This window comes from Musca autumnalis, unplaced genomic scaffold, assembly GCF_047663935.1.
Source record: "Musca autumnalis isolate F117 unplaced genomic scaffold, ASM4766393v1 scaffold_5, whole genome shotgun sequence".
Taxonomy (NCBI): Eukaryota; Metazoa; Arthropoda; class Insecta; order Diptera; family Muscidae; genus Musca; species Musca autumnalis.
The window spans coordinates 57,797,313-57,815,355 of record NW_027412088.1 but is presented as its reverse complement, the minus strand read 5'-3'; the positions used below and the strand labels follow the sequence as shown (position 1 = coordinate 57,815,355).

At 36.7% G+C, this 18,043-nt stretch overlaps 1 protein-coding gene across 8 annotated transcripts in view; it reads left to right on the top strand.

Annotated features, from left to right (window-relative positions):
• Nucleotides 1–18,043, top strand: part of Epac (Exchange protein directly activated by cAMP) — a 569,466-nt gene that overhangs the window by 430,952 nt on the left and 120,471 nt on the right. The window contains exon 1 of one of the 8 annotated variants that reach the window (XM_073956938.1): nucleotides 12,968–14,111. The exons of 6 other annotated variants lie outside the window; for them this stretch is intronic. In XM_073956938.1, the coding sequence (XP_073813039.1) occupies nucleotides 13,554–14,111 (558 nt within the window). In that variant the 5' untranslated portion in view covers nucleotides 12,968–13,553. Of the gene's footprint in view, nucleotides 1–12,967; nucleotides 14,112–18,043 lie in introns of those variants that run through there. One more of the 8 variants, XM_073956942.1, reaches the window with a different exon arrangement.

The window sequence follows — 18,043 nt, the reverse complement described above, 5'->3', positions numbered from 1 at the left end:
CACCAGGTCTTCTTTTAAAAAACCACCTGGTCTTCTTATAGAAGACCACCAGGTCTTCTTATAGAAGACCACCAGGTCTTCTTATAGAAGACCACCAGGTCTTCTTTTAAAAAACCACCTGGTCTTCTTATAGAAGACCACCAGGTCTTCTTATAGAAGACCACCAGGTCTTCTTTTAAAAAACCACCTGGTCTTCTTATAGAAGACCACCAGGTCTTCTTATAGAAGACCACCAGGTCTTCTGTTAAAAAACCACCTGGTCTTCTTATAGAAGACCACCAGGTCTTCTTATAGAAGACCACCAGGTCTTCTTATAGAAGACCACCAGGTCTTCTTATAGAAGACCACCAGGTCTTCTTATAGAAGACCACCAGGTCTTCTTATAGAAGACCACCAGGTCTTCTTATAGAAGACCACCAGGTCTTCTTATAGAAGACCACCAGGTCTTCTTATAGAAGACCACCAAGGTCTTCTTATAGAAGACCTCCAGGTCTTCTTATAGAAGACCACCACGACTTCTTATAGAAGACCACCACGACTTCTTATAGAAGACCACCAGGTCTTCTTATAGAATACCACCAGGTCTTCTTATAGAAGAACACCAGGTCTTCTTATAGAAGACCACCAGCTCTTCTGATAGAAAACCACCATGTCTTCTAATAGAAGACCACCAAATCTTCTTACAGAAAACCACCAGGACTTCTTGTAGAAGAACACCAGGACTTCTTGTAGACGACCACCAGTTTTTCTTATAGACGACCACCAGGTCTTCTTATAAAAGACCACCAGGTCTTATTATAGAAGACCACCAGGTCTTCTTACAGAATACCACCAGGTCTTCTTATAGACGACCACCAGTTCTTCTTATAAAAGACTACCAGGTCTTATTATAGAAGACCACCAGGTCTTCTTATAGGTTACCACCAGGCCTTCTTATAAAAGACCACCAGGCCTTCTTATAGAAGACCACGAGGCCTTCTTATAGAAGACCACCAGGCCTTCTTATAGAAGACCACCAGGCCTTTTTAGAGAAGACCACCAGGTTTTCTTATAGAAGACCTCCAGGTCTCTTATAAAAGACCACCAGGTCTTCTTATAGAGAACGACCAGGTCTTCTTATAGAAGACCACCAGGTTTCTAATAGGCGACCACCAGGTCTTCTAATAGAAGACCACAAGGTTTCATATAGGCGACCACCAGGTCTTTTAATAGAAGACCACCAGGTCTTCTTATTGAAAACCACCAGGTCTTCTAATGGAAGACCACCAGGTCTTCTAATTGAAGACCAACTGTTCTTCACCAGGTTTTCTTATTGAAGACCACCAGGTCTTCTTATAGAAGGCCAGAAGATCGTCTTATAGAAGACTACAAAGCCTTTCTTTTTATAGAGGAGAACAAAGACTTCTTATAGAAAACCACCAGGTCTTCTTATAGAAAACCACCAGGTCTTCTAATGGAAGACCACAAGTTCTTCTTTTAGCAGACCACAAGTTCTTCTTATAGAAGACCACAAGTTCTTCTTATAGAAGACCACCAGGTCTTCTTATAGAAGACCACCAGGTCTTCTTATAGAAGACCACCAGGTCTTCTTATAGAAGACCACCAGGTCTTCTTATAGAAGACCACCAGGTCTTCTTATAGAAGACCACCAGGTCTTCTTATAGAAGACCACCAGGTCTTCTTATAGAAGACCACCAGGTCTTCTTATAGAAGACCACCAGGTCTTCTTATAGGTTACCACCAGGCCTTCTTATAAAAGACCACCAGGCCTTCTTATAGAAGACCACCAGGCCTTCTTATAGAAGACCACCAGGTCTTCTTACAGAAGACAACCAGGTTTTCTTATAGAAGACCTCCAGGTCTTCTTATAGAGGACGACCAGGTCTTCTTATAGAGAACGACCAGGTCTTCTTATAGAGAACGACCAGGTCTTCTTATAGAAGACCACCAGGTTTCTAATAGGCGACCACCAGGTCTTCTAATAGAAGACCACGAGGTCTTCATTTAGGCGACCACCAGGTCTTCTAATAGAAGACCACCAGCTCTTCTTATTGAAAACCACCAGGTCTTCTAATGGAAGACCAACTGTTCTTCACCAGGTTTTCTTATTGAAGACCACCAGGTCTTCTTATAGAAGACCACAAGATCGTCTTATAGAAGACTACAAAGCCTTTCTTTTTATAGAGGATAACAAAGTCTTCTTATAGAAAACCACCAGGTCTTCTAATGGAAGACCACCTGTTCTTCTTTTAGCAGACCACAAGTTCTTCTTATAGAAGACCACAAGTTCTTCTTTTAGCAGACCACAAGTTCTTCTTATAGAAGACCACAAGTTCTTCTTATAGAAGACCACCAGGCCTTCTTATAGAAGACCTCCAGGCCTTCTTATAGGTTACCACCAGGTCTTCTTATAGAAGAGCACCAGGTCTTCTTATAAAAGACCACCAGGTCTTCTTATAGAAGACCACCAGGTCTTCTTATAGAAGACCACCAGGTCTTCTTATAGAAGACCACCAGGTCTTCTTATAGGTTACCACCAGGTCTTCTTATAGGTTACCACCAGGTCTTCTTAAAGAAGACCACCAGGTCTTCTTTTAAAAAACCACCAGGTCTTCTTATAGAAGACCACCAAGTCTTCTAATAGAAGACCACCAAGTCTTCTAATAGAAGACCACCAAGTCTTGTAATAGAAGACCAGCAGATTTTGTTATAGAAGACCACCAGATCTTCTTATAGAAGACCACCAGATCTTCTTATAGAAGACCACCAGATCTTCTTATAGAGGACCACCAGGTCTTCTTATAAAAGACCACCAGGTCTTCTTATAGAAGACCACCAGGTCTTCTTATAGAAGACCACCAGGTCTTCTTATAGAAGACCACCAAGTCTTCTAATAGAAGACCAGCAGATTTTCTTATAGAAGACTACCAGATCTTCTTATAGAAGACCACCAGATCTTCTTATAGAAGACCACCAGATCTTCTTATAGAGGACCACAAGGTCTTTTTTAAGAAGAGGTCTTTTTTTAAAAAAACACCAGGTCTTCTTATAGAAGACCACCAGGTCTTCTTATAGAAGACTACCAGGTCTTCTTATAGAAGACCATCAGGTCTACTTACAGAAGACCACCAGGTCTTCTTACAGAAGACCACCAGGTCTTCTTACAGAAGACCACCAGGTCTTCTTTTAGAAGACCAGCATATCTTCTTCTAGAAGACAACCAGCTCTTCTTATAGAAGACAACCAGCTCTTCTTATAGAAGACCACCAGGTATTCTTGTAGAAGACCACCAGGTCTTCTTATAGAAGACCACCAGGTCTTCTTATAGAAGGCCACCAGGTCTTCTTATAGAAGGCCACCAGGTCTTCTTATAGAAGGCCACCAGGTCTTCTTATAGAAGACCACCAGGTCTTCTTATAGAAGACCACCAGGTCTTCTTATAGAAGACCACCAGGTCTTCTTATAGAAGACCACCAGCTCTTCTTATAGAAGACAACCAGCTCTTCTTGTAGAAGACCACCAGGTCTTCTTGTAGAAAACCACCAAGTCTTCTTATAGAAGGCCACCAGGTCTTCTTATAGAAAACCACAAGGTCTTCTTATAGAAGACCACCAGGTCTTCTAATAGAAGACCACCAGGTCTTCTTATAATAGACCACAAATGTCTCCACATTTTTTTGTTTTGCCTTACATACCACTGTGTTTTTTTTTTTGTTGCTTTGAATAATAATTTAAATGTCACCAATGCCGAGAAATACTTATTCGAACGCGATAATACCCCACAATAGATACTAAAAATATACAATTCGATGGCCACTTGAAAATATCGCTTACAGTAACAGGCAAAACTTATCTAATTATGCTGCAACAGTTAAGTGTGACAGCAAACAGAACCCAGTAGCATTGCTTCTGGGTATTAAATACCAAACGAACTACAACGCATGCTCTCCATCACGACATCGATTGATCTCCCGCGTTACTCTTTCAAGACTTGATCCCATTGAAATTGTAATCAATCACAATTTAAGACAAGGTGCGTGTGTGTACGGAATATTGGTAGTGGTGACGGCACTTGATATATCCGTTCGATACGATTGTAATGGAAACCATTTTACGTTGATGGCATTCCAATGGATTTCATTAAAAAAACAATAATAGCAACAATAACATGAAATAAGACCAAAATAAAACTAAAATAAATAATCATCAACTCCAACCGCTTTGCTTGCTATTCTCCTCTGCCTGCCTTGCCTTTTTCAGTGTCAACATTGGCCCGTTGATATCTTTCAATGACTGCGTCACAACTAAACAGCCAAGCATGGTCATATACAAAATACCATGGCGCATACTAGCAAAGCGACGACGACGACACAGCGTCAAGCAATTGCTACTGATAAGGCCTCGGGCACTAAGGCAGGCAGTCATAGCTTCAATGTTTCTATGAATGATACAGCACAACATCGGCTACGATGATACTTGCCGGGTACTTGTTGAGTACTTGTTTTTTATTTTTTTTTTTTTTTTTGGTTTGAAGAAAACGAAATGAATTGGAAATTTGAGCAGAACAATAACAACAACACCATCAACACCACTAATAGTTATAAAGTTTCTCCCGGAAAGCAAGTACGTATTATGAGCAGATATAAAAGAGGAAGTAACTTTTCCGTGTGGATAGATTTGAGGCACTTCAAGTTGGAGCCTTCGGCTGCCTAGATAATTTGTTTTATTTCACTATAAAATAAGAAGTTGGACTTAATTCCATTATGGACAAGTAAGAAGATAACAGATAATAGATTCAAAGATTTGAAGTACATAACTCCTTTTCTGCTACACATACTTCCCACTAAAACACATCGTATCTATAGAGGCCCCCTGCTCCAGGCCTAGTCGCTCAAGCAGTTGTGACACATGTATTTTGCCATTTCCACTTTCGACATTTCTCAATGAAAGCTGAAATAATTCAGCGACAATACCCAACCAGTTTAGACAATCAGCAATTGCAAGGTACTTAAAATAGCTGCAACAACTAATGGACAGCTCAAGATATTCATTCATTCATCCTCACGTATGAAAATCATCTGCTAATGAGTTTCACTTAAACGCTTAGATGGATTTCGCTGATAGGCGACAATTACCACAACGGCTAAGCTTTAAGTGAATAGTACTTGAAAAAAAAACAACATAAGTGTAAAAAGCTACTGATGGGCTTTACAGACTTGTTTACTTCCCTACACAGCATGCTTCAGAATCCCCCTGGGTATTGTTTAAGAATAATTTTCCAATAATTTTTTTAAAGAATATTTTTGCCATCAAAGCTACAGAAATGGATTTTTTAAGAATATTTTTTCCATCAAAGCTCTATGCGTGGATTTTTTAGGAATATTTTTTCCGTCAAAGCCCTAGGTATGGATTTTTTAAGAATATATTTCCATTAAAGCTCTAGGCGTGGATTTTTTAAGAACATTTTTTCCATCAAAGCTCTAGGCGTGGATTTTTAAGAACATTTTTTCCATCAAAGCTCTAGGCGTGGATTTTTTAAGAACATTTTTTCCATCAAAGCTCTAGGCGTGGATTTTTAAGAACATTTTTTCCATCAAAGCTCTAGGCGTGGATTTTTAAGAACATTTTTTCCATCAAAGCTCTAGGCGTGGATTTTTTAAGAACATTTTTTCCATTAAAGCTCCAGGAGTGGATTTTTTAAGAACATTTTTTCCATCAAAGCTCTAGGCGTGGATTTTTAAGAACATTTTTTCCATCAAAGCTCTAGGCGTGGATTTTTAAGAACATTTTTTCCATCAAAGCTCTAGGCGTGGATTTTTTAAGAACATTTTTTCCATTAAAGCTCCAGGAGTGGATTTTTTAAGAACATTTTTTCCATCAAAGCTCTAGGCGTGGATTTTTTAAGAACATTTTTTCCATTAAAGCTCTAGGCGTGGATTTTTTAAAGAATGGAAATCAAAGCTCAAGGCGTGGATTTTTTTAAAGAATGGAAATCAAAGCTCAAGGCGTGGATTTTTTTAAAGAATATTTTTTCCATCAAAGCTCAAGGCGTGGATTTTTTAAAGAATATTTTTTCCATCAAAGCTCAAGGCGTGGATTTTTTTAAAGAATATTTTTTCCATCAAAGCTCAAAGCGTGGAATTTTTAAAGAATATTTTTTCCATCAAAACTCAAGGCTTGGATTTTTTAAAGAATATTTTTTCCATCAAAGCTCAAGGCGTGGATTTTTTAAAGAATATTTTTTCCATCAAAGCTCAAGGCGTGGATTTCTTTTAAGAATATTTTTCCATTAAAGCTCTAGGCGTGGATTTCTTTTAAGAATATTTTTCCATCAAAGCTCTAGGCGTGGATTTCTTTTAAGAATATTTTTCCATCAAAGCTCTAGGCGTGGATTTCTTTTAAGAATATTTTTCCATTAAAGCTCTAGGCGTGGATTTCTTTTAAGAATATTTTTCCATCAAAGCTCTAGGCGTGGATTTCTTTTAAGAATATTTTTCCATCAAAGCTCTAGGCGTGGATTTCTTTTAAGAATATTTTTCCATCAAAGCTCTAGGCGTGGATTTCTTTTAAGAATATTTTTCCATCAAAGCTCTAGGCGTGGATTTCTTTTAAGAATATTTTTCCATCAAAGCTCTAGGCGTGGATTTCTTTTAAGAATATTTTTCCATCAAAGCTCTAGGCGTGGATTTCTTTTAAGAATATTTTTCCATCAAAGCTCTAGGCGTGGATTTCTTTTAAGAATATTTTTCCATCAAAGCTCTAGGCGTGGATTTCTTTTAAGAATATTTTTCCATCAAAGCTCTAGGCGTGGATTTCTTTTAAGAATATTTTTCCATCAAAGCTCTAGGCGTGGATTTCTTTTAAGAATATTTTTCCATCAAAGCTCTAGGCGTGGATTTCTTTTAAGAATATTTTTCCATCAAAGCTCTAGGCGTGGATTTCTTTTAAGAATATTTTTCCATCAAAGCTCTAGGCGTGGATTTCTTTTAAGAATATTTTTCCATCAAAGCTCTAGGCGTGGATTTCTTTTAAGAATATTTTTCCATCAAAGCTCTAGGCGTGGATTTCTTTTAAGAATATTTTTCCATCAAAGCTCTAGGCGTGGATTTCTTTTAAGAATATTTTTCCATCAAAGCTCTAGGCGTGGATTTCTTTTAAGAATATTTTTCCATCAAAGCTCTAGGCGTGGATTTCTTTTAAGAATATTTTTCCATCAAAGCTCTAGGCGTGGATTTTTTTAAAGAATATTTTTTTCCATTAAAGCTCTAGGCGTGGATTTTTTTAAAGAATATTTTTTCCATTAAAGCTCTAGGCGTGAATTTTTTTAAAGAATATTTTTTCCATTAAAGCTCTAGGCGTGGATTTTTTTAAAGAATATTTTTTTCCATTAAAGCTCTAGGCGTGGATTTTTTAAAGAATATTTTTTCCATTAAAGCTCTAGGCGTGGATTTTTTTAAAGAATATTTTTTTCCCTTAAAGCTCTAGGCGTGGTTTTTTTTAAAGAATATTTTTTCCATTAAAGCTCTAGGCGTGGATTTTTTTAAAGAATATTTTTATCCATTAAAGCTCTAGGCGTGGATTTTTTTAAAGAATATTTTTTCCAATAAAGCTCTAGGCGTGGATTTTTTAAAGAATATTTTTTTCCATTAAAGCTTTAGGCGTGGATTTTTTTAAATAATATTTTTTCCATTAAAGCTCTAGGCGTGGATTTTTTTAAAGAATATTTTTTTCCATTAAAGCTTTAGGCGTGGATTTTTTTAAAGAATATTTTTTCCAATAAAGCTCTAGGCGTGGATTTTTTTAAAGAATATATTTTTCCATTAAAGCTCTAGGCGTGGATTTTTTTAAAGAATATTTTTTTCCATTAAAGCTCTAGGCGTGGATTTTTTTAAAGAATATTTTTTCCATTAAAGCTCTAGTCGTGGATTTTTTTAAAGAATATTTTTTCCATTAAAGCTCTAGGCGTGGATTTTTTTAAAGAATATTTTTTTCCATTAAAGCTCTAGGCGTGGATTTTTTTAAAGAATATTTTTTCCATTAAAGCTCTAGGCGTGGATTTTTTAAAGAATATTTTTTCCATTAAAGCTCTAGGCGTGGATTTTTTTAAAGAATATTTTTTCCATCAAAGCTCAAGGCGTGGATTTTTTTAAAGAATATTTTTTCCATCAAAGCTCAAGGCGTGGATTTTTTAAAGAATATTTTTTCCATCAAAGCTCAAGGCGTGGATTTTTTTAAAGAATATTTTTTCCATCAAAGCTCAAGGCGTGGATTTTTTTAAAGAATATTTTTTCCATCAAAGCTCTAGGCGTGGATTTTTTAAAGAATATTTTTTTCATCAAAGCTCTAGGCGTGGATTTTTTTAAAGAATATTTTTTTCATCAAAGCTCTAGACGTGGATTTTTTTAAAGAATATTTTTTTCATCAAAACTCTAGGCGTGGATTTTTTTAACGAATATTTTTTTCATCAAAGCTCTAGGCGTGGATTTTTTTAAAGAATATTTTTTCCATCAAAGCTCTAGGCTTGGATTTCTTTTAAGAATATTTTTCCATCAAAGCTCTAGGCGTGGATTTCTTTTAAGAATATTTTTCCATCAAAGCTCTAGGCGTGGATTTCTTTTAAGAATATTTTTCCATCAAAGCTCTAGGCTTGGATTTCTTTTAGGAATATTTTTCCATCAAAACTCTAGGCTTGGATTTCTTTTAAGAATATTTTTCCATCAAAGCTCTAGGCGTGAATTTCTTTTAAGAATATTTTTCCATCAAAGCTCTAGGCGTGGATTTCTATTAAGAATATTTTTCCATCAAAGCTCTAGGCGTGGATTTCTTTTAAGAATATTTTTCCATCAAAGCTCTAGGCGTGGATTTCTTTTAAGAATATTTTTCCATCAAAGCTCTAGGCGTGGATTTCTTTTAAGAATATTTTTCCATCAAAGCTCTAGGCGTGGATTTCTTTTAAGAATTTTTTTTCCATCAAAGCTCTAGGCGTGGATTTCTTTTAAGAATTTTTTTCCATCAAAGCTCTAGGCGTGGATTTCTTTTAAGAATATTTTTCCATCAAAGCTCTAGGCGTGGATTTCTTTTAAGAATATTTTTCCATCAAAGCTCTAGGCGTGGATTTCTTTTAAGAATTTTTTTCCATCAAAGCTCTAGGCGTGGATTTCTTTTAAGAATTTTTTTCCATCAAAGCTCTAGGCGTGGATTTCTTTGAAGAATATTTTTCCGTGGATTTCCTTTAAGAATATTTTTTCCATCAAAGCTCAAGGCGTGGATTTCTTTTAAGAATATTTTTTCATTAAAGCTCGAGGCGTGGATTTCTTTGAAGAATATTTTTCCGTGGATTTCTTTTAAGAATATTTTTCCATCAAAGCTCTAGGCGTGGATTTCTTTTAAGAATATTTTTCCATCAAAGCTCTAGGCGTGGATTTCTTTTAAGAATATTTTTCCATCAAAGCTCTAGGCGTGAATTTCTGTTAAGAATATTTTTCCATCAAAGCTCTAGGCGTGGATTTCTTTTAAGAATATTCTTCCATCAAATCTCAAGTAGTGGATTTTTTAAAGAATATTTTTTCCATCAAAGCTCTAGGCGTGGATTTCTTTTAAGAATATTTTTCCATCAAAGCTCTAGGCGTGGATTTCTTTTAAGAATATTTTTCCATCAAAGCTCTAGGCGTGGATTTCTTTTAAGAATATTTTTCCATCAAAGCTCTAGGCGTGGATTTCTTTTAAGAATATTTTTCCATCAAAGCTCTAGGCGTGGATTTCTTTTAAGAATATTTTTCCATCAAAGCTCTAGGCGTGGATTTCTTTTAAGAATATTTTTCCATCAAAGCTCTAGGCGTGGATTTCTTTTAAGAATATTTTTCCATCAAAGCTCTAGGCGTGGATTTCTTTTAAGAATATTTTTCCATCAAAGCTCTAGGCGTGGATTTCTTTTAAGAATATTTTTCCATCAAAGCTCTAGGCGTGGATTTCTTTTAAGAATATTTTTCCATCAAAGCTCTAGGCGTGGATTTCTTTTAAGAATATTTTTCCATCAAAGCTCTAGGCGTGGATTTCTTTTAAGAATATTTTTCCATCAAAGCTCTAGGCGTGGATTTCTTTTAAGAATATTTTTCCATCAAAGCTCTAGGCGTGGATTTCGTTTAAGAATATTTTTCCATCAAAGCTCTAGGCGTGGATTTCTTTTAAGAATATTTGTCCATCAAAGCTCTAGGCGTGTCTTTTAAGAATATTTTTCCATCAAAGCTCTAGGCGTAGATTTCTTTTAAGAATATTTTTCCATCAAAGCTCTAGGCGTGGATTTCTTTTAAGAATATTTTTCCATCAAAGCTCTAGGCGTGGATTTCTTTTAAGAATGTTTTTCCATCAAAGCTCTAGGCGTGGATTTCTTTTAAGAATATTTTTCATCAAAGCTCTAGGCGTGGATTTCTTTTAAGAGTATTTTTCCATCAAAGCTCTAGGCGTGGATTTCTTTTAAGAATATTTTTCCATCAAAGCTCTAGGCGTGGATTTCTTTTAAGAATATTTTTCCATCAAAGCTCTAGGCGTGGATTTCTTTTAAGAATATTTTCCATCAAAGCTCTAGGCGTGGATTTATTTTAAGAATATTTTTCCATCAAAGCTCTAGACGTGGATTTCTTTTAAGAATATTTTTCCATCAAAGCTCTAGGCGTGGATTTCTTTTAAGAATATTTTTCCATCAAAGCTCTAGACGTGGATTTCTTTTAAGAATATTTTTCCATCAAAGCTCCAGACGTGGATTTCTTTTAAGAATATTTTTCCATCAAAGCTCTAGGCGTGGATTTCTTTTAAGAATATTTGTCCATCAAAGCTCTAGGCGTGGATTTCTTTTAAGAATACTTTTCCACCAAAGCTCTAGGCGTGGATTTCTTTTAAGAATATTTTTCCATCAAAGCTCTAGGCGTGGATTTCTTTTAAGAATATTTTTCCATCAAAGCTCTAGGCGTGGATTTCTTTTAAGAATATTTTTCCATCAAAGCTCTAGGCGTGGATTTCTTTTAAGAATATGTTTCCATCAAAGCTCTAGGCGTGGATTTCTTTTAAGAATATGTTTCCATCAAAGCTCTAGACGTGGATTTCTTTTAAGAATATTTTGCGTGGATAGTTTTTCCATCAATGCTCTAGGCGTGGATTTCTTTTAAGAATATTTTTCCATCAAAGCTCTAGGCGTGGATTTCTTTTAAGAATATTTTTCCATCAAAGCCCGAGGCGTGGATTTCTTTTAAGAATATTTTTCCATCAAAGCTCTAGGCGTGGATTTCTTTTAAGAATATTTTTCCATCAAAGCTCCAGGCGTGGATTTCTTTTAAGAATATTTTTCCATCAAAACTCTATTCGTGGATTTCTTTTAAGAATATTTGTCCATCAAAGCTCTAGGCGTGGATTTCTTTTAAGAATATTTTTCCACCAAAGCTCTAGGCGTGGATTTCTTTTAAGAATATTTTTCCATCAAAGCTCTAGACGTGGATTTCTTTTAAGAATATTTTTCCATCAAAGCTCTAGGCGTGGATTTCTTTTAAGAATATTTGTCCATCAAAGCTCTAGGCGTGGATTTCTTTTAAGAATACTTTTCCACCAAAGCTCTAGGCGTGGATTTCTTTTAAGAATATTTTTCCATCAAAGCTCTAGGCGTGGATTTCTTTTAAGAATATTTTTCCATCAAAGCTCTAGGCGTGGATTTCTTTTAAGAATATTTTTCCATCAAAGCTCTAGGCGTAGATTACTTTTAAGAATATTTTTCCATCAAAGCCCGAGGCGTGGATTTCTTTTAAGAATATTTTTCCATCAAAGCTCTAGGCGTGGATTTCTTTTAAGAATATTTTTCCATCAAAGCTCCAGGCGTGGATTTCTTTTAAGAATATTTTTCCATCAAAGCTCTATTCGTGGATTTCTTTTAAGAATATTTTTCCATCAAAGCTCTATTCGTGGATTTCTTTTAAGAATATTTTTCCATTAAAGCTCTATTCGTGGATTTCTTTTAAGAATATTTTTCCATTAAAGCTCTAGGCGTGGATTTTTTTAAAAATATTTTTTCTATCAAAGCTCTAGTCATGCATAATTTTAAGATTATTTTTTTCCATTAAAGCTCTACGCATGGATTTTTTAAGAATATTTTGTCCATCTAGGCGTGGATTTTTAAAGTATTTTTTTCCATTAAAGCTCTACGCATGGATTTTTTAAGAATATTTTGTCCATCTAGGCGTGGATTTTTAAAGTTTTTTTTCCATTAAAGCCCTAGACCTGGATTTGTTTAAGAATATTTTTTCCATCAAAGCTCTAAGCATCTTCTATGGTTCATTTGTGGGAAGAAGTCCTACTAAAGGTCTTCTATAGGTCATTTGTGTGAAGAAGTTCTCCTAAAGCTCTTCAATGGGAATATTAGGTACAGGTCTTCCGTGGAACGAAGGAGGTATTTTAAAATTTTTTGTGGGACGGAAGAGAAATTTTAAGGGCCTTCTGCGAGAAGAAGAACTTCTAAAAGAGTACTATGAGAGAGTAAGAAGACCTTCTATAGGTTTTGTGTAGAAAAAGATCTTCTTAAGGTCTACTATGACAGATGTAACCCATATTAGGGTCCTCAAGAAAGGATGAGGACTATCCAAGAGCCTTCTGAGAGTTGAAGATTTAAAGAATGTTTTATTTTCAGTCCCTGAACAGATCTATGCATTACCAAGTGTAGCGTAATGTTTCCCCCAATTGTTGCTCTCATTATTTTCTCCCACCCAACAAGTTTTTGCGTTATTTTTTTTTTCTCCGACGATAACCGGACGCCATAAGAGACAAATATGTATGGTCGTGCGACATACTCATCCATAGTTATATTCATTAAATGTTTTAAACGAAAAAAGACATACTGCGAACGTATGCCAGGCCATGCCGGGTTTGTATTTTTGCTTTTTTTTGTTTTTATCGAGAAAAGAAAACAAATTAACATTTATTACGCTCGTAGTGTCAAAAAGCGGCATTACCCAGCAGGCACCAGCAACAACACTAGCTGAGTTGGTGGCGGTATTAATCAGTTATTGTTGTTAGTTACTTCTTTTTGTTGTTGGCGATGTTGTTGTACGGTGTTTGTGAGCGTTTTCTGGCGTTGTGTACTTTGCAATGCGCCAAGGCACAACTAAGGCCGTAGTATCAAGCAAACAGCTGTTCAACCAAGAGGTTGGAATTGTCGCGGTCGCCGTAAACGTTGTTGTTGTTGTGGTGGTTAGTGAATGAATACGGTTTATCGGTGGTCTGGGCGTGAGTGGGCCGATGGTCTATCTTAATCGATCGGTTTGTGGGTGAAGTGAAATGCATTAAAAGCTCCCAAATTTATCATATCAAAAATAAAAAAAAAAAAAAATAAATCAATAAGCAAAATATACAAAGAGAAAAAAAGAAGAAACGAAAAAAAAATAATAATGGCATAATAAAGCCATAAAATTTAATAATACCCCAAGGCAAAATAAAAAAGAAGAATTTAAAAACGACAAGCAAAGAAAAAAATCATATTTTATTTCCAAACAAAAAACGCCGGTGATTTGGCCAATTATGGCCTCCACATCATCATCAATTTCCAGTGAATCAATTCGTTCCGCTGCATCATCGAAGCTATCCTCTTCATCCTCGGCCACGAAACGTTGGTCACAACACATTATTGCCTCCACCTATGACGAGGTTTGTGTTCTGTTAAAATACCAACGGAGACGACATTCCCAGGAAAATCTGTCACAAATCAATGGTTCCACAAGTGTCACCAATAAATATCCCAACTCCTATGCCACATTACCCGCAGCGCATTATCATCATCATCATCAACACAATGCAGCCGCTCCTCCTTCGTCTGCTCCTAACAATAACAACAACAACAATTCCACCATAAAATGTAATAATATTAATTTATCGGCAAATGGTTGTTGTAATAATGCCAAACCAACAATGGTGACGACACCAATAGCTGCTTCCGTTTTGTTGCAAAATTCGTCCGTTGTTTATCGAAATGGTGGTTTGCCGACATCGCAGCAGATACCAACGACTCATTATCGTCGCGGTGAAATTCCTCGGAGACGTCTGATACGTCCCGTATCGTGTTTTGAACCTGGTGATCATGTACGTTTTGATTTGTTCTTAATGTTTGTTTATATTCTGTCTGAATTCTGCCAATCTTATCTCTGAATGATATCGAATTACTCAGAGAGAACTGCCCTTTTCAACGGTATTTTATTGTGGTAATATTTTTACAGTAGTTCTAGGTGCGGGTTTCATGGAATTTTTAAACATAATTCTATGTCAAAATCAACAAGGTATGCAACAAACGTTGCGAGGCGCGCCCCCGGTTATGAATTTCTTAAGAAAAAATTTGTCCATCAATTACCAATTCCTTAAGCGTGGATTTTTATAATTTCTGTGGGGAACTTTTAAATGTCTTCTATGCAAATAAGACATTCCTTTTAAGGTATTCTGTGGAAAAAATGCCTTCTAAAGGTCTTCTGTGAGAAGCAGACGTCTTAAAGACAAGAATACCTTCCAAGAGAAGAAGATTTTCTAAAGTCTTCTGTGAGAAAAATATCTTCTACAGGTCTTCTGTGTAGGCGAGAACGAGACTTTCTAAAGATTCTGTGGGAACAAGACTATCCAAAAGTCTTATGAATCGAAGATCATTTAAATGTTTTCTGTAAGGCGGAGACCTACACGGTCCTACAAAAATCATTTAAAGATGCACATAAAACCTTCCAACGGTAATCCGTGGAAAAGGACCTTTGAAAGGTCTTCTGTGGAAAGAAGACCCACTAAAGGTCTTCTGTGGGAAGAAGATATTCTGTGGAGAGAAGTCCTTTCAATTACTCTCTGTGGAAAGAAGAACTTCTAAAAGTCTTCTGTGGGAAGAAGACCTTCTAACGGTCGTGTTTTAAGGTTTTATGCGAGAGAAGGCGTTTAAGAGGTCTTCGCGAAGGAAGATCTTCTAAAGGTTTTCTATGCAAAGAAGACCTTTCAAACGTCATCTGTGGAAAAGGACCTTTTAAAGGTCTTCTGTGGAAAGAAGACCCACTATAGTTCTTCTGTGGGAAGAGGTCGTCTTAAAGATATTCTGCGGAGAGAAGACCTTTCAATGACCTTGTGTGGGAAGAAGACCTTCTAAAGAACTTCTGCGGGAAAGAAAACGTGTTATAGATTTTTTGAGGAGAGAAGACCTTTAAATCACCTTCTTCGGAAGAAGATCTTCTACAGGTCTTCTGTTGGAAGAAGACTTTCTACAGGTCTTCTGTGGGAAGAAGACCTTCTACAGGTCTTCTGTGGGAAGGAGATATTCTACAGGTCTTCTGTGAGAAGAAGACCTTGAAAGGTTTTCTGTGAGATGAATACCTACTAAGGTCGTCTGCGGGAGAGCAGCTTTCAAAGGTCTTTTGTGCAAAGAAAAATATATAAATTTCTTCTGTTCGACAAAGTTCTTCTTTGGTCTTCTGCGGTAAGAAGAGCTTTTAAAGTTCTTTGTGGGAAGAAGGCCATCTAAAGTTCTTCTGTCGAAAGAAGACCTTTTGTGGAAAGAAGAACTTTTAAATTTCTTCCGTTCGACAAAGTCCTTGTTAGGTCTTCTGTGAAAAGAAAAGCTTCTGTGGTAAGAAAAGCTTCTAAAGGTCTTCTGTGGGAAGAAGACCTTCAAACGGCCATCTCCTAAGGTTTTATGTGTGGGAAAAGACCTTTTAATGACTTTCTGTTGGAAAAGGCATTCTAAAGGTCTTCTGTTGGAAGAAGACGTCTTAAAGATCTTCTGTAGAGAGAAGGCCTTTTTAATGACCTTCTGTTGGAAGAAGACATTTTAGTGAACTTCTGTTGAAAGAAGACCTTCTACAGGTCTTCTGTTGGAAGAAGACCTTCCACGGGTCTTCTGTGGGAAGAAGACCTTCTAATACCCTAGACAGACGGCAACGGTCTATTAAAAGGTCTTCTTTCAACAGAAGGTCATTGAAAAGGTCTTCTTCGAACAGAAGGTCTTCTTCCAACAGAAGGTCATTAAAAGGTCTTCTCTCCATAGACGATCTTTAAGACGTCTTCTTCTAACAGAAAACCTTTAGAAGGCCTTTTCCCACAGAAAGTCATTGAAAGGTCTTTTCTCGCATAAAACTTTAGGAGATGACCGTTTGAAGGCTTTCTTCCCACAGAAGACCTTTAGAAGCTTTTCTTATAAGGCCTTTTGTGTGAAGTTTTCTGTAAGAAGAATACCTTCTAAGGTCTTCTGTGGGAAGAACAGTTTTAAAGGTCTTCTGTGGGAAGAACCCCTTCTAAAAGTCGTCTCCAAAGTCTTCGGGAGAAGCAAACCTTCTAAAGGCCTTTTCCGGGTAGAAGAACTTCTAAAGTTCTTCTGTGGAAAGAAGACATTTTCGAGGTCTTCTGTGAAAAGAAGAACATTTAAATTTCTTCTGTTCGACAAAGTCCTCTGCGAGAAGAAGGCCTTCTAAAGGTCTTTTGTGGGAAAAAGCCATTCGAAAGTTCTTCTGTAGAAAGAAGCCCATATAAAGGTCTTCTGTTCGACAAAGTCCCTCTTAGGTCTTCTGTGAGAAAAATACCTTCTAAAGGTCTTCTGTGGTAAGAAGAGCTTTTAAAGGTCGTTTCCTCAGGTCCTCTACGAGAAGAAGGCCTTCTAAAGTCCTTTTGTGGGAAAAAGACATTCTAAAGTTCTTTTGTAGAAAGAAGCCCATTTAAAGGTCTTCTGTTCGACAAAGTCCTTCTTAGATCTTCTGTGAGAAGAAGAACTTCTATAGGTCTTCTGTGGTAAGAAGAGCTTCTAAAGGTCTTCAGTGGAAAGTGCGTTAGTCTTTGCTGGGTTTATACACCCACTTTCCACCTGAAATTTGTCAGTATAGTTCCACGGCTTCATATAGCCCCATAGAACAGTACCTCCCGATTTTAGGTAATTTAAAAGTCGAGCCCCCAATAACCCACCGGCATGGCATGAAATTTACTATTTAGTCTTCGATGGGGGCATAAAACTTTCCACTTGAAATTTGTCGGTATAGGTCCACGTCTTCACACAGCCGCCATAGAACCGTACCTCCCGATTTTCGGTATTTTAAAAGTCGAGGCCTTAATATCCCACCGTACGGGTAATGGCTGAAATTTGGGATTTTGTCTTCGCTGTGGGTATAAATCTTTGTACCTTAAATTTTTCGGTATATGTCCATGTTTTGATATATCCCCCATAGAACTGTACCTTCCGTTTTCGGTATTTTCAAGGTTGTGGCCTCAATATCCCACCACCGAAATGGCTGAAATTTGGTATTTTGTCCTCGTTGTGTGTACAAAATTTTGTCCCTGAAAATTTCCGGTATAGGTCCACGTTTTGATATAGCCCCTATAGAACCGTACCTCCAGATTTTCGGTATTTTGAAGGCTGTGGCCTAAATGGCTAATATTTGGTATTTAGTCTTCGCTGAAGAAGGCCACGGAAAACCACTGAAATATATTTTCCTTGAAAACCACTCAATTTAATTTAATGAATCTAGAAAAAAATATATGGCCCTCAATCTCCGGTAACATGAGGGTGCTAAGAATCCCCGGAGGTAAAACAAATCAAAATCTAAAAATTGGCACATGGAATGTGCGGAGCCTCTATGAGGCTGGTAAACTCGCCAACACTATATCGGAAATGGAAAGACTAAACGTCGATATCCTCGGAATAAGTGAGACATGGTGGCCCAAAAATGGAGAGTTCACTTCTCAAAACATGAAAATTTACTACTCGGGCAATAACAATCAAAACCATAGGAATGGAGTAGGAGTAATTTTAAAAAATGCAGTCGCGCAATGTGTTACGGCCTTCATCCCGAAATCTGATCGATCTTTACTTCTTAAATTAAAATGTAAGCCTATTGACATAAACATTATTCAAGTATATGCACCAACTGCTGATAAAAGCAATAACGATATCGAAATTTTCTACAAGGAAGTCGAGGATCTTTTAAAAATGACAAAGCCACACGAAATAACTATAATTCAAGGTGACTTTAATGCTAAGGTAGGAGCAGAAAGAGTTCCTGGAATAA